This window comes from Halichoerus grypus, chromosome 1 (genome assembly GCF_964656455.1).
Source record: "Halichoerus grypus chromosome 1, mHalGry1.hap1.1, whole genome shotgun sequence".
Taxonomy (NCBI): domain Eukaryota; kingdom Metazoa; phylum Chordata; class Mammalia; order Carnivora; family Phocidae; genus Halichoerus; species Halichoerus grypus.
This window is the reverse complement of record NC_135712.1, coordinates 204942751-204967435: the sequence shown is the minus strand read 5'-3', so window position 1 is coordinate 204967435 and position 24685 is coordinate 204942751. Positions and strand designations below refer to the sequence as shown.

Here is a 24685-nt window from a genome sequence, read left to right as displayed (position 1 = left end):
CCACATAGAAGCTTTGGTGCTGGGGCTGGGGGGCCAGGGCTCTGTCTAGGAATCCAGGAGGGCTTTCTGGAGGAGGAGCCATCTGATCTGGACTTTAAAGGATGAATAGAGTTTCCCAGTTGGAGAAGTGTGGGGGGGGGGGTGAGGGGTAATGGTTCACTTTAACAAGGGTTCTCTGATCTTCTGGAGGCCAGATACTGAGGGGCCACAGATAAGACTGAGGCACAGGCCTGCCCCAAAGCAGCTCATAGTCCAAAACTGATGACCAAATAACAGTAATAGTAAAAGGTACCACGTTCTGAGCATGTGCTGCTGGGGCTCGGCACGTGAAAGGCTCTCCGTGTTCATCACACGAAAGAATGAGTTTCTGAAGGCAGATTGCTGGAGGACAGAGGGGAAGCGTAACGGGGAGGCTGGGGGTACCCTACCTGGAAAGGCCTGGAGGTGGGGAGACCACAGCCCTGCCTGGGAAACACTGCTGTGGAGAGTTGGGGAGTGAGCAACGGGCAGGAGTCTGAATGACAAGCTGAGCTAAGGCCACCTCCTATTCCAGTGGTGCTGGGGAGCCACAGACGGATGCTGAGTGGGGAAGAGAGGGCATGCCATCTCAGGAGGGCATCAGGGCCTGGTCTGGGCCTGCCAAGAATTTCCAAGAGATGATCCAGGTCAATCTTGCCCTGGTGATGCAGGCCCGTGGGGGCAGGGGAGATGACAGAGAGACAGACATAGGAGGAGACAGATAGAAAGAAGGACAGGGGGAACCTGAAGGGATAGAGAGGGAGAGAGACAAAGCAATAGAGAGAGAGTCCAAGAGAACAAGACCAAAAGAGACGGGGAGACAGGGAAATGAACACACCAACTGAGAGGTGGAAAGACACAGACAGAGAGATGGAGAGAGACACAGACAGAGAGAGACACAGAGACACTCATCAGAAAGGAGACAGAGGGAGAAGATGATGAGTCAAAGATTTGCCAGAAAGAGGGGGGTAACCCAGGGAGCCCCTGGGGCAGAGCAGGAGATGGGATGGAGTCCTGACTCCCAATACCTGGAGGCAGGACCAGAGGGGAGGAGAAGGGAGGACAGGCGCCTCCCCACCCCACCTCGCCCCTACTCTGCCCCCACACGCAAGCCCTCTCTGTGCTCCCCAGCACAGACCGGGAAATTGAGGCTGGCCGATGGTCCACCAGGGTCCTGCTGAGCCAGCGCTGTGCCCTCACACCCACAAGGGACCTGTGTCACCAGGTTAAAAATGGAAACGGGTCGGGCTTTTTCTTTCCTTTTTTTTTTTTCCTTTGAGAAAATCCTAGGCCCAAATAAGGCGAGGGCTGTGGGGCGGCCGGTGAGCTGGCCAAGTCCTCCTGAGCAAGCGAGTGGCGGCTGGCCCGGCGGCCCGGGCTTGGGCCTCCTCCAGGTCTCGCCCGGCAGCGGGGCGGTGCGCCTGGGAGCCTATAAGGGCCTCGCCCCTGCCTGGCTGCTCACTTGGCCCCGGCCCGCAGCGCAGCCCCCTCCACAGAGTCCTCTGTGCCCGCGCCCCACCGCCCAGCCATGGAGGCCATCAAGAAGAAGATGCAGATGCTGAAGCTGGACAAGGAGAACGCCATCGACCGGGCGGAGCAGGCCGAGTCGGATAAGAAAGCCGCTGAGGAGAAGTGCAAGCAGGTGAGGTGCCCAGTGCCCTCTGTGGGCTGCTCCTGGCCGGGAGGCCAGGCTCTGGGACCCAAGGCGGGAGTTTCAGCAACCTCAGTGCCTGGAGTCAGGGCAAGGGACAGGGGGTGATGGCTGAGAGTGAGGGGACCATTGTCTTTCCAGGGTCCCTGAGCTGGGAGAGAGAGGTGACTATACCCCAGCAGGGCCAGGGTGAGCAAAGCGAGAGAGAGAGAGAGAGAGAGAGCGAGTGAGAGCGTGCGAGCATGCGTGCTTGGGCAAGGGAGGGGTGTTTGTGTGCACTGGATGTGTGTGCAAGCTGGAGTGTGTGTAGGGGTGTTGGGATGAGGGGATGAGCGTGGGGGGTGTGTACTAGATGGGGTGGTTGGTGGATACCGTGTGTGAGAGTGTATTTGTGTGTTTGGGCATTTCTGTGTGCGCACAGGTGGGGTGTGTGTGTGTGTGCGTGTTTGGGCAGCAGAGAGTGTGGAAGGTAAAAGTGTCTGTGACAATGAGTATGTGCAGACCGAGGCACGAGCGTGCAGTTGTTGGAAAGTGGGGATGAAAAGGGTCTGCATGTGTCCGTGAGTCTGCGGGGGCGTTGGTGGTGGTGTCACTGTGGGCTTGTGGGGGGGGGGAGGCTGTGTGCGTGTGTGCTCGTGCCAAAGCTGACATGACAGCAGTGGAATGTTTGTGTGTCAGGCTGAGCGTGTGTGTGTCGAGGGGACTGTGTGTGTGCTCGTTGGGGTGATTGTTACTGTCGGAGTGTGTGTGTGTGTGTGTGTGTATTAGTGTCCAGATGAGGGTGGCGGCGCCCGGCTACGTGTGCACGTGCGTGTGTGTGTGTGTGTGTGTGTGTATTAGCGTCCAGATGAGGGTGGCGGCACCCGGCTACGTGTGCACGTGTGTGTGTGTGTGTGTGTGTACATTAGTGTCCAGGTGAGGGTGGCGGCGCCCGGCTACGTGTGCACGCGTGTGTGTGTGTGTGTGTGTGTGTGTATTAGTGTCCAGGTGAGGGTGGCGGCGCCCGGCTACGTGTGTGTGTGTGTGTGTGTGTGTGTATTAGTGTCCAGGTGAGGGTGGCGGCGCCCGGCTACGTGTGCACGTGTGTGTGTGTGTGTGTGTACATTAGTGTCCAGGTGAGGGTGGCGGCGCCCGGCTACGTGTGCACACGCGCGTGTGTAGTGGTGAGGGTGGCAGTGCCGAGCTGTGCGTGAGTGAGGGTCACCCTGTCCCCGTGCCAGGACACACCCAGGTGGGACTGTGCAGGAAGGGTGGCCGAGTGTGGGTGTGTGCCGGGGCAGCTGGGTGAGAGTCAGGCCTGGGGCAGCTGGAGATTTGGGGGTGAACCTGAGGACCGCAGTGCATCTCTGCATGTCTCAGGTTCCCCCGCCGTCCCTGCTGGAGCCCAGAGGGGACAGGTGGGGGTGCCAGTGGCAGGCAGAGGCCTTGGACCTAGAGCTCTGGAGACAAGCTTCGCAGAAGGCTCCGGCACTAGGGCACACCAGGGGGCTAATGCAGCTGGTGGGCAGAGGCCCGGGCTGGGCGGTCCCAAGGCCATGCTTTGGAGCAGAGCAGAAGTCAGCTGTCTGGGTCTGGGTGGCCAGATCAGCCAGTGGGAGGAGGGCAGGGGGTGCTGCTCTCTCCGTAGCACCCTGCCCCCCACAGGACTCAGCCGCACCGCTGGGGTTAACCACCCAGCCGTCAGAAGCATCAGGGTCTCAGATAAGCCCCGGGAGCCGCCCAGGACAGCAACACTCCGTGCCGAGCCCTGCTCAGCCCACACACCAGGCCAGCTTGGAAGGTAAAAAGGACAGGCTCTGAGCTCAGACTGGCTCTGTCCACAGCTGGGTCACTGAGCGCCGGGGAACAAAGGCCTGTGCCTCAGTGGCCCCAGGTTTGAGACAGGAAAGTGACACCATGGAAGGATTAGAGGTGACTGCAGGTGGAGCCCTTGTCCTGGTGCTTGGCACGGAGTAAGCACTCAATAAATGCAGGATTATTTCCTGCCCTGCCCTACGCCCTACTTCCTCTGTGGGCCTCCCCATCCCCCAGTATCCCGGGGCTTCCCTAAGAACCTGTGACACATTCTCAGAGGCCAGCCCCACCCCAGCACTCCCTGCCACACTCCCTTCCTCCTTCCTCCCTGGCAAACACAGACACCCGTCTTGTGCTGGCCCTGAGCTGCCCACTTCCATCCTTTATTTAGCCCTTGCCATGAGAGGCTCGGCTAGGGATTCAGAGCAAAGCAAGTTTATGGCTCTAATTTTCACTAAGGTGTGAGTGACTGATACAGCATACTCTCCCAAGGCAACACACATTCAAAAGAGAAGGCTTCTCAAAGCCTTCAGCCATCGGTCTGGCCAAAAAGGCAGGGACAGGTTTTCTGGCCTCCAGCTGGATTTTCATTCTGTTCTTGGTTTTCCATGAAGCCACCCACTGGGTGGACTTGTGCTTGAATCCAGGCTGGATCTTCTTCTAACTTTGACTCAGGACACATTGCTGCCCCTTTCTGAACCCTTAGTGTTCTTCTGTGACATGGGGGCACGGGCCCCCCTCCTAATGGCCAGGTGTGGAACCCAAGATTCCAGAGGCCCAAAGCAGAGGCCACATTCTCAAGGGGCCGATGGCCTGTCCCACCTAGGAATGGAGGCAGGAGGCAATGAGGGACTTGCCTTACCTGGAGTGCCTTACACTTCATGAGGCCAGAGTGTGGGTCCCGGGGCCAGCCTGCCCCTTGGGGACCCTGCAGCAAAGTCTCAGTTCTAGGCCCTGTTTGTCCAGTGTGGGAACAGGATCGGGAGGCCCAGCCCTCCCAGCTTCCTGCCCACTCCCCTCCCAGGGCAGTGACATCCGCCACAACTGGACTTTGACCCCACATCCTGCCTCAGCCCTGTCCTAAGGCCCCATTTACAGGGACTAAGGTGTGCACTCCCTGACCTTCCCAGCCGTTTTACAGCAGGGAAACTGAGGCCCAGAGAAGGAAGGGACTTGCCAGAGACCATACAGAGCCAGGGCAAGGCTACCCTCCTCAGCAAGGTGTCATACACACCAGCACACACTTTGTGCTTAGAAATCGGGCAGAGGGAAAGGAACCCGATTTGTGTCAGTCTTACTGATTTTTCCTACCTGGCTCCAACCACTGAAGCGTTGGGTGTGTCATTGATTCATTCTGCAAACCTCCCCTGGACTTCCTTGGTGAGCACTGGGCCTAGTCCCATGCTGGGTGATGCTGGGACTTGGCTCAGGGTGACCTCAGCCCGGCCCAACTCCAGAGGAGTCAGGCTGGGAGACACAGAGCCAGACACGGAGAGGGCTGGGCTGGAGGCGGGGACAGGGACTGGGAGGGCCCAAGGGGGTGGTGAGGCTCTGCCCGGGGCAGCAGGGTGGGCTTCCCAAGGGGAGGGGGACTGGTGCTGGGTGTGGAAGGTCAGTGGGAAGCGGGTGGGCAGTGGGCATGCATAACCTAGAAGTCAACCGAACCAGCTTTGGAATCAGTCTGACGAGGGTTGTATGTGTCGTGTGCCTGGCACTTTCTAAATGCTTCATAGCCCCCGACCCCAGTCCCGACCAATTGTTGTCCAAACCTTGCTGGAAGATGTCATGAAAAACCTAACCATCTTCATACCTGCATGAGCCCAAAGCTGCAGAACTTGCTCTCACTCTGTCATGTTAAGAGAGCGCTGTGCTGGGCATATAGTTGGCACCTAGTAAATGCTGCACCCCACAGATCCTTCCAGAAGGAAGTCAGGTGAATGCTGGGTCACGCTGACCTGTCTTTAAGGAAACTGGATCATTTTCTCAGTCAAGGCAGAAGTTTCACAGCAGCTGCTGGGGCACTCAGAGACCACCACGACAAGGCTTCCATTTTGCAGATGAGAAGACTGAAGCCACAAAAGGGGACAGGGGTCATACAGCTGGGATTTGGAGCCAGGCATCTAGGCTTATTGCCTGAAGGTCAAGATCAGGCCCTGTGGAGCCTGAAATAGGCCTGAGCTGCTGTCACCCTCCTCCTCCTCTGAGCCCCACTCCCCTCCCCATTCCCTAGCTCAGCAGTAGGACACTCAGTGGCCTTGAAGATGGGACAGGAGACCTTTTAAGAATTTGCACGGGGGACGGGGGATGGCGTACAGTTGGTTAAGCGTCAGACTCTTGGTTTTGGCTCAGGTTGTGTTCTCAGGGTCCCGAGATCGAGCCCCATGTCGGGCTCTGCACTCAGTGTGGAATCTGCTTTGAATTCTCTCTCCTTCTCCCTCTGCCCCTCCCGCTTGTGCGCGCGCTCTCTCTCAAATAAATAAACAGATCTTAAAAAAAAAAAAAAAAAGAATTCGCACAGACACGCGCACACACACACACATACACACACAAAGCATCTGGCACATTTTACACATCATCTCAGGGGTGAGTGTGTAACCCAGATCAGACTCAGAGCTTGACCTAGAAGCCACATCATCTCTAATAACATACCTTCTTCCGGATGTTAAAGAAAAGAAGGAAGTCAGAAAGGGACGTAGGAAAGCAGGCCTGGCATAAGGGCCTGTTCAGAAGTGGGTTCAAATCCTGTGCTGGGTGACCTGGAGAAAGTCACTCCACCTCTCTGGGCTTCCTACTGGGAAGAGGAAGCAGGAGGATGAAGCAGGGCCCAGGGAGGGCTGCTTGCCCACCCTGGGAACACGGACTGGACCACAGTGTCAAACTACCAGAGACAGAAGTCAGATCAAAGCATGAGCTGGACTGACCAGAGGACCAGAGTTCAGGACAGGGGAGGGAGGTGCAGCCTGGAGGTGACAGAGAAGGCTTCCTGAACTAACTCTTGACTGGTGTGGTGGAGCGCGATGGAGATGGACAGGTGAAGGGGTTTGTGGTTTGTATCCCATAGATCTGAGCTTTTCAAGCTGGGAGGGCCAAGAGAGGGGCAAGGCTCCCAGGATAAACAAAGAGAACTGAAAACTTGGGAACGTGGGGGACATTTTTATTAAAATGAACATAAGTCAGATGTGCAGTAATTTTAAAGATTTAACCTTAGCCTTCAAAGAAAGTGGTCTTTGAGGGGTATCTCTCTTCTAGCCAAGCCCCCCAAGTACAGGAATGGGGTGGGCCTTCACAGTATTTCATTTTATTTTTTGAGAGAGAGAGAGAGAGAGAGCATGGGGCGGGGGTGGGGGCAAGGGACAGTGCAGGAGGCAGGACTAGAGAGGGACAGCCTGGGGTTTGGGGGAGATCTGGGCCCAGAGTATGAGACTCCTATTTCTGCTTAACTCGGGATCACCAGCAGTCCGCACCCCTGAAACTGGGATGCAAAACTGAACGTGTGTTTCTGGGAAGTGTGTCGGGACTTGTTTCCCAAAAGCTGTAATCGATTCTGAAAGAGTATCCAGGACCCCCCAAAAGATAAGCACACACAGCTGGTCCCAAGAGATGGGAAGAAGGTGCAAATCATATTAACAGGTAGCATTTGAGTGGTGCACAGTATCGTTATCCCTGTTTTGCAGATGAGGCAACTGAGGCCCGGAGAGACAGAGGACTCTTGTGAATGTGGGAGACGCCCCTCCGCCACGGGTACGTGGTCCCCCGGCTGACAGGTCCCCCCATTTGTGCCCAGGTGGAAGAGGAGCTGACACACCTCCAGAAGAAGCTGAAGGGGACGGAGGATGAGCTGGATAAATACTCCGAGAACCTGAAAGACGCCCAGGAGAAGCTGGAGCTGACGGAGAAGAAAGCCTCCGACGTACGTGCGCAGTAATGGGGGCGCCCGCGGCTGGGCCAGGCGGGAGCCCCGGGGCCGGGCAGGCGGGAGCCCCGGGGCCGGGCGGGCGGGCGGGCAGCGCCGGAGGAAGAGGAGGAGGAAGAGGAGAAGGCGGTGCCTCCCGGCGCTTTCTCCAAATAAGTCCCGAAAAGGGGCACTTTCCAGCAGCTGTGGCCAGCGGTGCCGACGTCAGGCCCTCCCCCAGCGGTGCTGACGTCGGCGGCCGGGCCCGGTGACCTCATCGCCCCGACGGCGGCCGGGCCGGGGGCGGGGAGAGGCGGGGGCGGCCCCGGCGCAAGCAAAGGCTCGGGGGCCGGGGCGCGGCTGGTGCAGCTTTCGCCGGAGCCGAGCCGAGCCGAGCGCCAGCCGCTGCCCGCCGCCCGCTGCGTGCGCCTCCGCGCCTCCGCGCCATGGCCGGCCTCAACTCCCTGGAGGCGGTGAAACGCAAGATCCAGGCCCTGCAGCAGCAGGCGGACGAGGCGGAGGACCGCGCGCAGGGCCTGCAGCGGGAGCTGGACGGCGAGCGCGAGCGGCGCGAGAAAGTGAGAGCCCGCGCCCTGGCCCCGCGCCCCGGCATCCCCCGGCCCAGGGCGCGCTCCTTTCTCCCCTTCTCCCCGCGCCGCCCGCTTCCCGCGCTCCCCGCCCGCCCTCGGCGGCCGCTACCCGCTTCTCCACCCCACCCCCCCCGCCCCCTGTTAGCCCGCCTTCGCGCCCTCTGGCCTGGCGGCACCCGGATCGCGGACCCGCAGCCCCCTCCCCCGGGCGGGCTGCTGAGACCCCCCTTTCTCCGCGGTCATCCTCCTTCCCCAGCCTGGGACGGGGGAGGGGGCGCCGCATCCGGATCGGGTGTGGTCGGCCGAGCGGGTAATGGGGGGATGGGGCCGAGGAGGACGCACGATCCTGGAGTGGGGAGGAGGTTGTGGGGGGCGCCGCACTGCCATCTGACTCTGGGCTGGCGCCGGGGTGCTGGGCGGGGGGTGGGGTGGGGGCCGGCGACTGGACCTTGGAGCGGGAAGTGAGAGTGGAAACATTGAGCTTCCATTGTCTGGGGTTGGACTAGCCAACTCGGACTCTGGGGGCGGGGGGGCGGGGGGCGTCGCACTTTCTCCCCTCTTACGCGGCTTCCCGGCTCCAGCTGAACTTTCCCAGCTGTTCCCAGGGGCGCGGCGGCGACGTGTCCGCCCCTGGCGGGGGGCGGAAGTTCAGCCCGGAGCCGCCGGCCTTTCCCTCCCCAGCTGGTCCCTTCGGGAGCGACTGGCGAGCGACGGCCGCGGGACCCCGCCTTTCTCCAAAAGAACTTAGGAATGTTAGCTCAGGGCCCTCGACCCAAGGTGGTTCGGTGTGCCTCCGCTCCATGCTGTGGGGCCTGAGACACATAATGGGGCCGACGGAGGAGGGCCCTCTTCGCCCTCCCTCAGTCCTCGGACTGCCCCTCGAGGCAGGACAGATGGTGGCAACCCCTGGGGCTGGGGAGAGATCCGGATTCTAACGCCATCTCCTACCACTTGGTACTTAACCCCCTAGCAGCGTGTCTCCCCATCTGTAAAGCAGGCGTGACCATAATGCAGACCCCTAGGATAGCTGGGAGGGTCCGGGGAGTAAGGGCACATAGTAGGTGCTCAATTCCTGGGCTGTTTTTCCTCCCCTCCCAGTCACCTCAGAAGAGCTCACAGTCTGATGGGTGTGAGGGGTACAAATAAGGCTGGATAGCATTGCAGAGGGGTTCAGTGTTCTGTTGTGGGAGCAGGACAGGGGAGCAGCCCCCCCACCCCCGTGGGGTAGGCTTCAAAATGGAAGTCGAGCAGTCATTATTATAGAATAAGAGTTTGCTGGGAGAAGAGCCCTAGGTGTGCAAGAAAGTTGGAGAGGGTGGAAGCCCAGGGCCCGGGAAAGCTGGAGTGTTGAGGCTGAGGGTGGGGACCCCAGAAATGGAAAAGATGCCCAAGGTGTTGACAAGTCTGGAGAAGAGCCCCACACCGTCCCAGTGTTGGCCTGAGTGGAAGCATTTAGTCTTCCACTAGGGTTGCTCTGGCGTGAAGAGGCCTCAGAAACCTGGTGCAAGCCTCAAACAGTAGCTGGTTTGGCCTCTTTCACACAAGGAACCGGCAGAACCCTCCCTCTGATCTCATCCCAAGTCATCTCGCTGGAGAACAATTACTTCTGCTTAAATATGGCCCTCAGCCTCGAGCCAAGACTTAGGAGTAGGACCGTCCAGTTGGGAGGAAAGATGTTTTTGGAAAGTTGTGGATTTCTTAAAAAGTTTGCTTTTCAAAGCATTCTCCTCTTGGTCAGGATGGGGAAGTCTGAAGAAAGTACTCGGGGAAAGGAACTGAGCCCGGGGGGGGGGCGGGGGGGACCTTTCTCAAGTCTCTTGTGGAGAAAGCCAAGAGCCGGCGTGTGGCAGACTTCTGGGTCTGCCTCCCGACAGCTGGTTTCGTTTAGATTTTTGTGTGATTAACCGACATCTTCCTGTTCCTTTGCCACATGTATCTAGCAAGCCTCTTTTACCTTATAAGGGAAATCCTTTGTAGAGTGTAGAGGCTTTGATTGCAGGAATGGGTGGAGCCCAAAATGACTAGCAGTGACTAGCAGTTTTTCAAAAATACATATATATGTATGCACGTCTATAGTCGTGTATATAAGCGTTCTTTCAATTCCAGACAGTTGAAAATGTGCCAAAAGCATGGTTATCAGGATTCAGAATTCCCCACAGAAGGAAAGTCCACTTTCGTTTTTTAAAGACAACTCATGAATAAGGCACCTTTGTATGATCTTAAAACTCAATACCTTGACTGCTAATGGGGATGGGGTTACTTTGGGGGGGTGATGAAGATGTTCCAGAATTAGGTCATGGTGTTGGTTATGCAGTTTTGCTAATGTACTAACTATTGGGGGAGGGGGGGATCAATTCCTGCCCCTGTTGCTGAAGGAGTTAAAATTCACGTTATTAAAAAGAATAAAAGGCACCCACTCATTAGAAGGAGTGGGTGAGTTTCTTAAAATAGTTCATCGGTGGTTTTAATGTAGTCTCCAAATTGGTGTTTCAGAGGAAGTTGCGATCAGAAACACCTGTGGGAGTTTTCCCTCCATCTGCTGCTAAGACTCTGGAGCTGAGCACAGTTTCCTGAGTCTCTGTTTTTCAGCATCTCTGGCCTCATTCTTCTACTCCATTTTTTTGCTGTATAAATTCAGGGGGTTGGGGGGAGGGGAGGAAGCGGTTTCCTACTAATTTTTATGGCCTTCCCCAATTCAGAGATTGACTTGATAGGAAGAAGCCAGTGTAGCTTTATACGTCTGCCCTCGGTTGAGTCAAATTTCACCAACTCTTCCGTATTTCTCAAAGCCTCCACAAGACTCAGCAGGGTACAGACTCAGCCAGGGAAGAGCCATGGGCTGGGTTTCCTGAGGCCAGTTCTGTTGACACTGGACAGAACCACTGCCCCTAGCTGGACCTTTCCATTTCCCCATCATAAAATACCAGAGGATTAAATGAGGTGAAATCATGGGGCTTCCCGCATGCCAGGTGCAATGCCACACCCTCAGTTACAGTCTTCACGGTGCTGGGGCTGGAATGGGGAGGCCCAGAGCAGTGAAGCAGCCTGCCTGGTGCCACGCGGCTACAAATTGGCAAAACAGGGATTCTGACCGAGCGCTTTTTGAGCCCAAAGTTCTTGCTTTCATGTACACCGCCATATTGTCTTCCTTGTAGGTGCAAATACCTTGAAAAGCCAGTATCACCATTCAGACATCCCTTCCGTGCCTGTAACCACGTTTTCTTTCCTTTCCTCACTTAGATATTTTTGTCCCATCCTCTCTGGGCCAGACTTAGTTCAGGGCGGTGTTCTGACGGGTGCTGCCCCCCCTTCCCCACGTTGTGCGGCCAACATTTAACTGAGGCTTCCATACTCTTACATTTATCTTATCATTTAGGTGACTGGGAGCAGAGCTTTCTATATGCCAGGGTGAGCCAGGGCACTGGTGGCCTTACCCTCTAGGAATCCCAGAGAGGCCAGCACTGTCTTCTCCCAGCATGCGGTGTGCTTGGCACTCGACCATGTTGACTTGACTGCCTGTCCTGTACTGGGATACACACCTTTGTCATTGAGCGGTGGATGTTCCCGGACGTTTTCGGGGGAAGAACATATGGAAAATTCACATTCTCCAGATGAGAGTGTGAATTCCTTACTGCCTGCATTCCCGGGTGGGCTCTGTCGGGCAGGGGGAGAGGGGGAAGTGTGTTAATGGAAGGAAGAATGCCATGTGAGTTGGGGATGCTGGGCTGGCCTTTCACTTCTTAAGCCGGCTGCACCTCTGACCTCCTCAGGCCGAAGGGGATGTGGCAGCTCTCAATCGACGCATCCAGCTTGTTGAGGAGGAGCTGGACAGGGCTCAGGAGCGACTGGCCACAGCCCTGCAGAAGCTGGAGGAGGCAGAAAAGGCTGCCGATGAGAGCGAGAGGTAAGGATGACCTGGCGGCATCAGCGTGTGCTTCTCAGAAGTGGGGGTGGTGCTGTGCAGCTGACCTCCCAGAGCCGGGGTGCGACTGAAGGAGAACTCCCAACTGGCAGAGAAAAATGTAAAAATGGGTAGATGTAAGCCTGTGAGTATGACTTGTCACTGGCCACCAGTTTGCAGAAGGCTGCTTTGCAGGTTCTCTGAGAGCCACTCTGCATCTCGCTGGTGTTCTCACGATACCAAGTTCCTGGGGGATGGGAGAGGAGGATGGGAGATGAAAACTTGGAATGGACCATTTGCACAGACGATCGTTAAGCCTGCTGGTCAGTGACAACTGTATGTCGGGGACACGTGCAAACCAGCACCATTAACAGACTTGAAACTGACAGCGCTCCTCACCTCGGTGGCATGCACTCCGCATCTGGGCCTCCAGCAGGATGCTCCGTCCTCCGGCGCAGGACAATTCATGCTTTGGCGCAGGCTCTGGAGGACTGAGGGCAGATTGTGTCATTCACAGAAGCAGCCGTCTCTGTGTGGTGGTAAATGGGCTCCTTGTGCGGTGATGGTGTGGGCCAGGCCAGTGGTCATTGTGTATCTACCCCACGATCACACCAGGACGCTTGTTTCACCCGTCCGCCATGGTTTCCTGGTATGAAGTCCTCCAAAGGATTAATTTCTGATTGTGCTGTTGTGAGATTAAAAACCAACCCTGGAGATGGACTTCGCCTGTTGCCCCTTCGGGAAATTTCTTCCGGTGCAGTGTAGAACAGCCTGTGCCATGGGGGGGCCACAGCCCAGCAGAGGCTCTGCTTCAGCCACCAGGAAGTGTGAGGGACCCAGTCACAAGTTGCTCATGGCTGTGCCTGGATTAGCTGCTGCCCATGTTCACGGGCAGACCGGGCTGGCCAGACGTCTCACCTCCAGGACCTCACCAAACCCAGAGAGCCTGGGAAGGCCCCTCACTTCTTTGTGTCGTATCACCGGAGGCCTTTGGCGACGCCCTTATTGGGAGACCGCTAGTTTTGGTAGAAAGAATTCTCTACTTGGGAACTGGAGAATCTAGATTCAAGTCCTTCCACGGCCGCTTACTTCACGTTGGGCAAGTCACTTGGATCTCTCCAGTGCTGCGAAAGTTTCCCAAGCTTGCTTGGGTGCTGAGGTTAAGGCTTTGTACAGATGTGAAGGTGTCTTACAGTGAGCCACGAACGCTAGTGACATATTTATTAAGCAACAAGACATGTAGGGTCCTCCACTCTGGGCAGACATGACACACATCAATACGTTATCCTGGGTTGGCCTCTTGGGAGCTATCTGGTCTTACCTAGGGCGTTCCAAGCAGTGTAGGCCGGGGTAGGCCAGCTGTGCTGTAGATATCCAGTCATTCCCCCCCCCCCACCCCGGACACTTGTCCTTTCCAAACTAGACCTATCCAGTTCAGCTCCTCCTCACCCCTCACCTTGTGCATACCTGTCTCTTACCTGGTCTTCCCACGGCAGTCCCTTCGTCTTTCTGGTTTCTGTTCCCTCCTGTTTCTGAAACCCTCCTGTGGTTCCCTGTGTTCTCTTCTGGAAAGCCTCCCAGGACACATACACAGCTCCGCCCCCAGTGCAGTAGAATTCATCATTCCCACAGCCAGGCTGGCCCCGACCTCCATCACACTGTGGTAACTGTTGGCGTACAAGTACTGGTTACTGGTCAGTGAGAGGCCGTATAGGATGGGAGCATGGGCCCTGGAGCCAGATCACCAGGGTTTGAACCCCAGCTCTGCCACTTACGAGCTACACAACCTTGAGCAAGTTACTTGGCCTCTCTGTGCTTCCATTTCTTCGTCTGTAAAGTGGGGATGGTGTACCTCATAGGGCAGTTGTGAAGTTTGAGGCAAAGGGGAAGTGAATGAGAACTGCTCTACAATTTCCTCTTTGGAGCATGGTTCTTGGAGAGGAGTTTGGATGAGCAGACGTGTGGAGGTGTATGATGAGCCGTAATCGGTGTGTGGAGGTAATGACGAGGCTGCTCCTTGCAGAGGAATGAAGGTGATAGAAAACCGAGCCATGAAAGATGAGGAGAAGATGGAGATTCAGGAGATGCAGCTCAAAGAGGCCAAGCACATCGCCGAGGAGGCCGACCGCAAATATGAGGAGGTCAGTGGGGCTGGCGGAGGGCAGCAGCAGGAAGTGGGGAGGAAATGGATCTGTGATAGGGAGGGCCCTGGGGCTGCCTAAAGGAAGCTTTTGGTTAGTTCAGCTGTCCTTCTGCGTCCCCATCTGTTCTTCCAGAGACGGCCACTTGGCTGGGAAACCATATCTTCCACGATGCCAGGAAGGCCTGGGGAATTCTGTGGCACTTGTCTAACTTAGGAGACCAAATGATCAGATCACTTTTATGTCCCGTAGCTGGGTGTTTTGGCTAAAATTGGGAATCATGGGTCTTCAGACCATGAAAGGTCAGTCGCTCTTCTGCTGGCCTCGGTGGTCGGCTTCCCCTCCCGTCTGCCTCATTCCTGGGGCCCACGTCCTCGCGGATGGTCTGGGCAAGGCCTTGCCATCTACAAGGGTCGGGGGGGGAGGCATCCTACTAGACATGGTTGTTGGGGTCTCAGTAGATCCTTTCTGTCTGCAGGTGGCTCGTAAATTGGTCATCCTGGAAGGCGAGCTGGAGAGGGCCGAGGAGCGTGCCGAGGTGTCTGAACTGTGAGTGGCAGAGCGGGACCGAGAGGGGGCCCAGCTTGGCTCCTGGGGCCAAGCTGGGGGGAGTTGGTTGTGTAGGGAATTGACCCTGACTCTTTAAGGCCTCTGCTCAAGTGGAATGGGCATCTGGGACTCATAGCTCAGCCCTTCCTCCTTGCCTCCACGGCTGAGAGTCTTTTTGTTCTTTCTGCCCTGGGAAGCGCTGCCTACATGTTCGCTCTTCCCACAGAGGTGTTGGGAAGTAGACGTGAGACAGACCATAGCAGAGAAGCCCGGAAGTCCCGTTTTCCCAGAGAGGATATCTCAGGAGGCTGCACCTTCTTAAGAGAACACTTACCTGCGGAAGGCAGGCTTCTCTGTCAGCGTTTCTGCCTTGTTCTTGATGTCATTGTTTGCCTGTGACTCATTCCTGGGTGTTTGTGGGGGGTGGGAGGTGAGAAGCTTGACCACAGTCCCGCAAGCTCCGAACACACAAAAAGCCTCTCCCCCTTGGCCTCGGGTGAGGAATCCAGCTCCGAGGAGCATCCCGCGGTGCTGAGAGAGAGGATCTAGTTTCGCAAATCCGTTCAGAGCTTGCCTCCTGGAGTGTCGGGTGCAAACTGATTGTCTCCCAACCTCCTGCGCCCCGTTTCATTCTTACACCTTCCGGAGGCAGCCTCATCAATCATAGATTTCACAAGGCCCTGTTGCCTCACCCTTGGCGAGAGCCCAGGAGTGCTTTACGAACCTTCCAAATACTCCTCGGCCTGCTGTGCCTTTGCCAGACACGATAGGGTTTGGATAAGTGCACAGCACTACAGCTCAGAAAGAAGCCGTTAACATTTTTCCCCCGCATTCCTTCCGGGGGCCCTAGGCAGCGTGGATTCTTCTTTTTGAAAGCTTTCAGGGGAATTGCCTGCTCTAAGGGGGGACAGGACATAAATTTCCTTTGTCTCTGCACAGAAAATGTGGTGACCTGGAAGAAGAGCTCAAGAATGTCACTAACAATCTGAAGTCACTCGAGGCTGCATCTGAAAAGGTTGGTGGTTGGCTTGCGCTGGTGATTTGCTGGACTTACTTTTCTTCCCCATGGTGCCTGGGAGTATATGCCCAGGGTGTCGGGGATCTGACCTATATTTGTTAACAGTGGCTTTGGTGCCCAGCAGCAAGGTTTTTCCCCCAACAAAAAAAGAGAGGTCCAGCGGCTAGAGTTCCTTCTTCAGTGGGGTCTTTGCACCATCTTTTATCTCTGCCTTCAAGGAGGGCAGAGAGGGAATGAGATTTGTACCTGGTCAGGCTCCTCTTAAGGAGATCTGAGCCTAACTGTATACAGAGCCTCACTCTCAGATGAATCCCCTGGATCCTCCATAAAATACACTCTGAAAGATCGAGCAGCAGATAGAAGAGGCGGAATTGGGCTTTTTAGGTTGAAATAGTTCCCAAAGCAGTCATTACCAGAGAGAACCATGTTAGGAACAATGCACACACTCTTCCGTAGCCTGCCCTGTGAATTCGCCATTCTCGATTCCTCACTCTCCCCACCTCCTAGTGCCCTCCAGTTGCATTGAACATCTAGGTTAGGGGCTTCTCAGCTGTATAGCCCCGCCTACTTCTTTTCCTATCATGATCACATTTGTCATAATTAATTACCTGCCTTCCTTGCTCGATGGTAAGTTTTAAGGACAGGGACTGTATCTGTCTTGTTTAGAGCTATGTCATTAGTATTAACAGGGAATCGAGGATATTTGATGAGCGAACGTGGCTTATCACCTGTGCATGCCAAATTAGCTCCTGTGGGCATGGTAAATGCTGTCCTAGGCCAAGGGGTAGATGTTACAGTGATAATATGGCTTCTGCTCTGCAAGGGCTCAGAGTGTAGTTGAGTAGAAGAGACTGACCCAGTAATAAAGTGCTTTGAGACTTCAACAGAGGGACCTTGGAAAGTTGGGGAATGTGTCATGAGGACGTGATGTTTAAAAGGGCTGTAAAGCACGATAGAGGCCAGGAGCTCAAATTCCAGAGTCAGGTTCCGGTCAGCCATGGTGTGGTCACTTCATAGCCATGTGACCCTAAACAAACTACTTAACCTCTCTGACGCTTCTACTCATCTGTAAAATGGGATTGAGGATATCTGGCACCTAGCAAGCAGCTGTAAAGGCTAGCTGATACTAATCTGAGTCGAACCTTGCAAGACAAAAATCCTTTCTGGCAGGTAGTCAATGGGGAAAGGAACATCCCATGCTGCTGGGGGGGGGGGCGCTAAGGCTGGGAGATTGGAGAGTGCACAGAACGCGTTTGAGAACGATGGTGGGAAGCGGGGTGGGAAACATCAATCAGGCCAACTGTGGAGGGCTCCACGTGGCATCATTTCTATTCAACCATCTGCTCCGTCTTGATCACAGATCCATCTCAAGTTAATCCAGCCCAGGCCTTCAGCTCAGTCCCACCCCAGAGGGCTCCTCTGCAGATTCTCTTGAGTTCTGTGCACATTGCTTCTATCTGGAAAGGTGCTCCCTCCACTTTGCTTCTTAGAAATGTTCATAGTGCTTCGTGCACATGCTTTTCTCCAAGGAACAGAGAACCTACATTCTTCTATGCTTTTTTTTTTTTTGCCCCCGCCCCCTTTTTTTTTAAAGTACTGTTTTGGTTTCTCCCACAGTATTCTGAAAAGGAGGATAAATATGAAGAAGAAATCAAACTTTTGTCCGACAAACTGAAAGAGGTGAGCGCGATCACACCCAGCTAGTTCAGGTTTCTCTCTCGGCTGGGTCTTGAAGCAATCATAGTGACTCCTTTCTTTTCTTCTAGGCTGAGACCCGTGCAGAATTTGCAGAGAGAACGGTTGCAAAACTGGAAAAGACAATTGATGACCTGGAAGGTACGAAACTACCATCTAATTACGTTTGCTCTGCCTCCCCCTTCGTGACAATCTGCTGACAGTTGGGAGGAGTCTCTGGAGGGGCTGAGTTGGGCTTTGTTCATCCTAGGAAAGTTAAGTACAGAGTGACGGCACATCTGGAGGTCTGGGGCACTGGAACAGGACAGTGCAAGTCAAATGTAGACCTGGGTTGCCATTTTTCCAGAAGTAAAAGCTCTCTGCTTAATTGGCTCCACGTGTGAATACAGAGACCCAAATATGGCTGATTTTGTTTTAAAAGTCTTTAGAATGTCCTTCAATTTGCTCATTCCTGAGAGACGCCTTGCATTTTTAAAATGCCTTACATTTTTACAGAAGCTCTCTCCCAGAGAACTCAGAGCTTATCACAGTATGAGAAAAATGAAAATACAGAGAATGTAGAGACTGAATAAAGACTCCAGTCTGAAAGTCTGGTGCCCACATATCCCAGAATCTCTTGAAGAGTTCCCACTTAAAAAAAAAAAAAGAAAAAGAATTCTGTCCTGTGTTCGTCATAAAATAAACTGGGAAATTCTAGCATCTTGGGATTCAAACAAAATCTCCTAAAATTATCTGTCTCACCCAGAAAGGGTGCCAAACTTGTTCCTCAGACCATGTGTCCCAGTGTTTGGTTTGGGAGGTGAGGTTTCCATATAAGGGAAAATATCGCATTCCAAAGTATAACCTTTGGACTGGGTGACATCACTGCAAGTCAGAAATAACCTGGGGCGGGAGGTTGGGGGTAGAAGCTGTGTCCATGTCTAGTCCCCCTTTCTTTTAAAGATTCATCGTGGCTAATCCCCTGCAGAGCCTCAAGCCACTTAGAAACCACTCCATTGATCTTTTGCTTCCTCATTTGTTTTACATAGGACACAACTTTCTTCTAGTTCATGCTTTGTTTTCTCACTTTTGTTTTCTTCCTCTCGTTGTTCATCTGGCACTCCATTCCGACCCTCACGTTCTGTTCCCTGTACCTCTTTTTCCGAACTCTCTCCCTGGGGACCTCCGCCCTCTAGACGAGCTATACGCTCAGAAGCTCAAGTACAAAGCTATCAGCGAGGAACTGGACCATGCTCTCAACGACATGACCTCTCTGTGAGAGGGAGCTGGGGTGCTGCCCTCTGTCCTAGCAATACCGAAGTTGGCCTCCTCACTGTGGTGCCTGCACTTCCCGTGGGCTTCTAGAAGCTCGTTTCCTGCCTCCTGGTTTGGTCTTTCAAGCCTTCCTCTGCTGTGTCTGTGACTGTGTGACTGAAATAAAGACAGGCGCTCCTCATGCCCAGGCCCTCATTTTCATTTTCTTCCCTTGCCGCTTTTGAGCCGTAGCTGTTGGTTCCCTTGACCATGGCTACAACAGAGAGTGGGTGGTTCACATGAAGAGCTCATTTCAAAAGGAAAATGATGCCCACGTGATTCTTTCTGCCTATATGGAAACAAAAGCCAATTTGGCAGGAGCTCTCAAATATGTGCTAGCTAACTATATCTGCATGCCAATAGCAGTTTTTCCTTAAATAGAAATTGTTTTTGAATGGAGACTTACCCAGCCTCTTAAGCAGCTTGATAGAGTCAGCAGAACTTGCAAAAACCGGCAGGCTTGTGTCTAAAAAGAGGCTCCTCTCGAATGGGGTTTGACCTACGGATTCACAAAGCGGCAATGGCATTCTGGTCTCCTTATTCTTCCTTTTCGCATTTGTTTTCTCTGTGTTACACCCTGAGAATGGTGTCTGGGGTTCCCTGTGTCTTCACTGTTCATGGAACATCTACCCAGCCCCTGATCCTGGGAGGAAGTTCACCAGTGAGCCTCACCTCTAGCCCCTGCCCTTAGAAAACAACTACACAAGGGATGAAAGCACATCCCATTAGCAGGGAAAGGGGGTGGAAGCTGCTGGAAAGCCAGACAGAGTTCATTCCCAAGTTCCAAAGTTGGCTGAGATGCTAACATCTATCTCCTCATACTTAACTCGAATCAGGAACCTTGCTTTGGTTTGGTGAGAACTCTTAAAGTTAGCCTGTGGGTATTAAGAGATCATGCCTGTAGTGACCGAAAGCTCATAGATTGTTCCACAAGAATCCAAATTTTAAATATTTTATCCACTTTTCCCCTGCACCCCCCCCACCACCATAAATCATTCCAGAAACACTGCCATTTTGATGTCCACGCATGTCTTTTAGACTGCCTCTTGAACCTGGGAGCAGCATGAAGATCTCCAATTAGATTAACAATTTTTTTGTCACCAGAGCTTATTATTCCTCATCCTATGATTTTATTCAGGTGGGAACTTCTGTCCCAGTTCTTTATGTTCTTCCCTCTAAAATCCATCGCCCTTAAACTATTCACACCCTTTCACCCTCAGCCTCTCCCTGGTTTCCTATCATCCACCCTGAACTTTTGCATAAACCACTCCCCTCACACACTGCCATACTTATGACTGTGGAAAGGTTAGACTATGAAGGGGTGGGTGTTTTTTGTTTGCTCACTCTATATATTTGTTCCTGGGATTTTTCCAGATGTATGTGGCCTCCACCCTTTGAAATAACTGCAGCCCTGCTTATCCAGTCATTCTACCTAACTAAGCACCTAAGTGGAACTTCATTTACGGAGAGATTTGGGCTATCAGGACCTACTACCACCCTTGATGGTCTATGGGCCTGTCATACTTCTTGAGGGCAATTGATACATTAAGGGAAAGATTTTTTTTTTTATCTCAGCTCTAATACAAAGTAGATGCCAGGGAATCCAAGTGGCAAGGTGGAGTGTGGTCAGGATTTGTAGTGGGGAAACCTGGGTTTGAATCTCAGCCCTGTGGGACCTTGCACAAGCTGCTTAGCTTTTCTGCAAAACAAAAGTGGTGGCTCCGTCAGTGAGGATTAGGTGAGACCATGGAGAAACTGGCTTACACGGGGTGGGCACTGTCCATCCACATTAGTCAGGCCCAGGTCACTCACTCTTCTTTTCTCTGACAGAATCCGTCCCGATCATAGCAACTTGATGTTTTTAAGTGCCTCCTCAGATGAAAGGGTCAGCAGTTCTAGTTGAAAGACTGCCGTCTTTGCAGTCATTTTTTTTTTCTTTCTGAAAATTTCCAAGCTGATCCTATCACAGTTTATGAGGCATTTGCTTTCCTGCAGTATTTTAATGATTCTTGGCCTAGTCTCTTATCGGCCATCACTCACTGCAAACCAGTTCCATCTTGGTCGCTGTTGTGCCTAGCTCTAAATGGCATCTTACTTTTTCAGGTTTTGAAAATTTATTTTATCACTTAATAACTCACCTGTAGTCTGACTTAGATTTTCAGTCATGCTGCATTTATCTAGGGTTTGACTACATGGCTGTGGACACACAGACACAACAACACAGTTATGCCTGGAATTTCAATGGCCGTTCCCAAAACCCCCAAAGGAAGAATGGGTTTCAGGATTATGATTTCCTAACAAAGACTAATTAACTAGCACTAGGGGGGAAATGTGCTGTTTCCCATATCTAGGACTAAAGTCTTATGTTTGCAGCACTTCCTAAGTTCTGAAGCGCCTCTTGTTTGTTCCTTATGGTAATCCCCATGCCCCATATTGCTGTTGTTATCCTTGACAGATGGGGAAACTGAGATTTAACAAGGTTAAATGGCGTATTTCAGTGGCACAACTGGGGTTTAAGTCCAGGTGTTCTAACTCTAGATTGCCAGATTTAACAAATGAAAACAGGACACCCAGTTAAATTTGAATTTCAGATAGGCAGTGAGTAATTTTTTGGCATAAGTATATCTCATGCAACATTTGGGATATACCTGTCCTAAAAAAGTATTTGTTGTTTACTTGAAATTCAAATTTAATTGAAGACTCTGTATTTTATCTTGCAACCCTGACTCCCATATTTGATACTTGATCTCTATTATTCCATGGTATTCTGCTATAATTAAAATGTAAAGTACCTTCTCTGCTATGACTTTCACTCTGACTGTGGAGTTTAGAAACTTTTTTCTCCTTAACAAAGATGCTTATTAATTTATTTTTCCCCCACTCTTAATCCTCACCAGAAAAACTTGCCCAGGCCAAAGAAGAGAATGTGGGCTTACATCAGACACTGGATCAGACACTAAACGAACTTAACTGTATATAACCAAAACAGAAGAGTCTTGTTCCAACAGAAACTCCAGAGCTCCGTGTCTTTCTCTTCTCTTGTAAGAAGTTTCTTTTGCTATTGAATCTTCGCTTTGCTGGAAATGTCAAGCAAATTATGAATATATGACCAAATATTTTGTATCAGAGAAGCTTTGAGCACCAGTTAAATCTAATTCCTTCCTTTTTTCAAATGGCACCAGCTTTTTCAGCTCTATTTTTATCCTTAAGTTGCATTTATTCATAAGGTAGGCAGGGTATTTCACAGTGAGCATACTCTCTTAAAACTGAGGGCATTTGGTTCCTGGGAGAATAGACAACCCTACACTTTTCAAAAACAACTCCAGTATCTAGTCATGGGTCAACTTAAAAGGCCAAAGAATATATACCTTCTGGGCCACTGTTGGTCACACGACACATAGCCAGGTACCATCACATTAAAATATGGGTAGGGATTTTCCATCGAGAGCAAAAATAAAAAAAAAAAAGCCAGGGGGAGGGGGCTGGCTTTGTGGGAAGTCGTAAACCATAGACAGAATAACCTAATCACCTTGGCTCTTTCCCACACTCCACCATGCAGAACAAACGTCCTCTGAGCAGTCGGCTTGAGAATGCTTGGGAAATAATCATAATAATCACCCCGATATTTTCTGGATAGATCCTTGATGTTATGCTCTTCTACATGTTCCTTTCATTCTAAAATTGTTCTCTGAGGAGCAGATAGCTTATTCCAATAACGACCAGGAATGAATGTGGTAGAATTCAGTCTTATTCAGAGAAGTCCTATCACGAAGACCACTAGCCATCAATAACTGAGCAGTTGTTAAGAAATATTGGGCAGAAGGGGCCTCTCTGCCAGCAAAGTAGAGATAAAGTAATCAGCCTAGCTTCATCTCCTTTATACTTCAGGGAATGGAAAACTGAAGATTTACTTGTGTAGGACTTTAATTCCTCTTTAGGACCAAGTTAATAAAAGACCAAGAAACTCCTGATTAAACTGGATATGGAGTATTTTGTAGGCAGGGCTGCACATTTTGGCTTTGTTATATTTCTGCTTTCTTGGTTAACATCTCAGAGCTAAACATTCCACATTCCCCAGCAGTGTGGGGGCCAACTCAAGTTTACAATTCTGACAAAATCACCCTGCTTCTAGCTTATCCAAATCCTCTGCCCCTCACTCCTATTTATTAAGCATCACACTACCCAGAAGGTACACTAGCAAACTGTGCAATTGAATAAAACCCACACTTTTCATTTAGATTCTTGCAACTGTATCATATGTAATAGTATCACTTTTTCTACATTTTCGTCAAATAAATTTTTACATAAACTATAATTTGTGTGAACTTCAGAATGTGTTTGAAGGTACGCTGGTTCAGTGAACGCTGATTGGATGGGAGGGAAAGATAACTGTGCCAAGATCATTAACAAATGTTACTTGCTTTATACCATGACTTCCTGTGAGGAGGATGATCTCTATATTCAGGTGAGAGCACTCTGCCTCTAATTCAAAAGCTCCTGTCCTTTGTTATACCCAGTCCTGCCTGAGCCAGGCTGTGAAGAATAACTAGGATTTTAATAGATGAGACAGGAACAGGGAAAATGGTCTCTGTTGCTTGAGTCAGGAAAGCACAAGGCATTGCATATATAAAGGAAGGAAGTAGGAAAGCTGGAAGGTGAGCTGTGTCCACACTGATGAGAGCCTGAACTTAATTTGGTCAGGAGTGGAGAGCTGCTGAAGAGTAATCAACAAAGAAACACATTAGGAAAATCCACTTAGTCATTTTCAGGAAGGACTAGAATGGGAATAGACTAGAGGCAGTAAGGCCAGTTAGGAGGATGCTTCCATTATCCCAGGTAGTGCTTGCCATGGAATGAAAAGAAATGATGTGGAAGAAGTAATCTTAATACAGCTGACCAGCTGGTAGGTAACTTAAAGAAGAAAGTGTCAAAGATGACTGCAGTTTCACTACCTGAATTGCTCTGATATCTGCCTCGAGATCTGATCTTGGGGAAGTGGGGTGGGGAATCAAAAAGAGAAATGAAAGCCTTTAAAACATTAATGTGGTATGCAAACAATTTTTGTCACCAAGTACAATTAAAAACATTTCCTTCATATTAATTCAACATTTAGCTGATGCTGTGAGCTTGTTTAGATGGTAGATGCAGGGAATATCAATGACTAAAGTATAACTGCCTTCTCTAAGGGCCCTACCATTACTAGACTGAAGCTCCTTCTCTCCCTCCTGCCTACCCCCTTGGGCTGCAATCTAAGCTCAGGATACTGTTAGTCAATCTCGTGCCTCTGCACTTAACAGAAGTGTTGAGTGTTTATTAAACTGATCTCAGATCTCGGGGGGGTTCCCAATCCCATGAAGTGTATGTGGAACACAGGGCGAGCTTAGGGCCAGATTGTGAAGCCCTGATCCTGACAGACCCTGGATGGGTACTGGATAAGTGTCTGAGAATGAGCACACTGCGGAGTGAAATCTAGATTAGAGAACAGAATAATCAGGAAGCCCAGTGGAGAGAACAAGGTTCAACTATCTAGAACCAAGATGTGAGCGGATCCAAGAGCTGTGTCAAGGATGACTTCGGTTTCACTCAGAAGGTAATTCGGGCCAGGCTAGTTTGAGTAGAAGTTAGCACGTTCAGTTGCGGACATGTTTTAGTACCTCTGCCAAGTCCAGAAAGCGGCTGGACACAGGGATGGCCGGGCTATGGATTTCCTCAAAGAATCACCTGCGCGTGGAGATGCTAGCAGCCACAGGAGTGAATGAGCTCCCCCAGAGTGCGAGCAGACCTGGGACCACGGGGAACTCCTAAAGGACACGCGGAGACCCCGAAGACTGCAATACAATCTGAGAGGCAGCACCCGGAGAAGGGGAATCGTGGGCGACAGAAGAAACCAGCAAGTAGAATGGGGAGCGACCCAGGAAGGTGGCCAGTGGCACCGACGACGACGTGGGAGCGGCTCCGCTTGAAGCTCTCCCCACCCGGAGCCAGATTCTCGCAGCACTGCGGAGGGATGGAGGAGGGGCGGCCAGGGCCGCGAGTCTAGACGCCTCTTCGACGCCCCGCCAGCACCATGGCCCACCTCTGAGCCGCAGGACACCCTGGTGATCTCGGGCTTCCGAAGCCTGCGCGTCTGAGCTCGGACCCAA

General features: G+C 52.2%; 1 protein-coding gene across 5 annotated transcripts; it reads left to right on the top strand.

Moving 5' to 3' along the window:
- The first annotated feature begins 1486 nt into the window (after positions 1–1486).
- On the top strand, positions 1487–22857 carry TPM4 (tropomyosin 4). Of its 5 annotated transcripts, none has more exons than XM_036095401.2 (9): positions 1487–1660; positions 7248–7373; positions 11716–11849; positions 13870–13987; positions 14466–14536; positions 15476–15551; positions 17172–17234; positions 17321–17390; positions 18425–18684. In XM_036095401.2, the coding sequence occupies exons 1-9, from the start codon at positions 1547–1549 to the stop codon at positions 18505–18507; spliced, it is 855 nt and encodes a 284-aa protein (XP_035951294.1). In that variant the 5' UTR covers positions 1487–1546; the 3' UTR covers positions 18508–18684. The 5 variants fall into 5 exon arrangements, with proteins under 5 accessions (XP_035951294.1, XP_035951293.1, XP_077910423.1 ...); XM_036095400.2 differs by lacking the exon at positions 18425–18684 and adding an exon at positions 21440–22857 and having other exon boundaries at positions 1491–1660; XM_078054297.1 differs by lacking the exon at positions 18425–18684 and adding an exon at positions 21440–22857 and having other exon boundaries at positions 1544–1660; positions 7138–7373.
- Positions 22858–24685: the final 1828 nt, after the last annotated feature.

Coding starts and splice junctions, on each gene's coding strand:
- TPM4 (XM_036095400.2), top strand. CDS start 1,547: ATGGAGGCCATCAAGAAGAAGATGCAGATGCTGAAGCTGGACAAGGAG. Junction 11,850..13,869: donor GCTGCCGATGAGAGCGAGAG/GTAAGGATGACC, acceptor TGCTCCTTGCAG/AGGAATGAAGGTGATAGAAA. Junction 17,391..21,439: donor GACAATTGATGACCTGGAAG/GTACGAAACTAC, acceptor AATCCTCACCAG/AAAAACTTGCCCAGGCCAAA.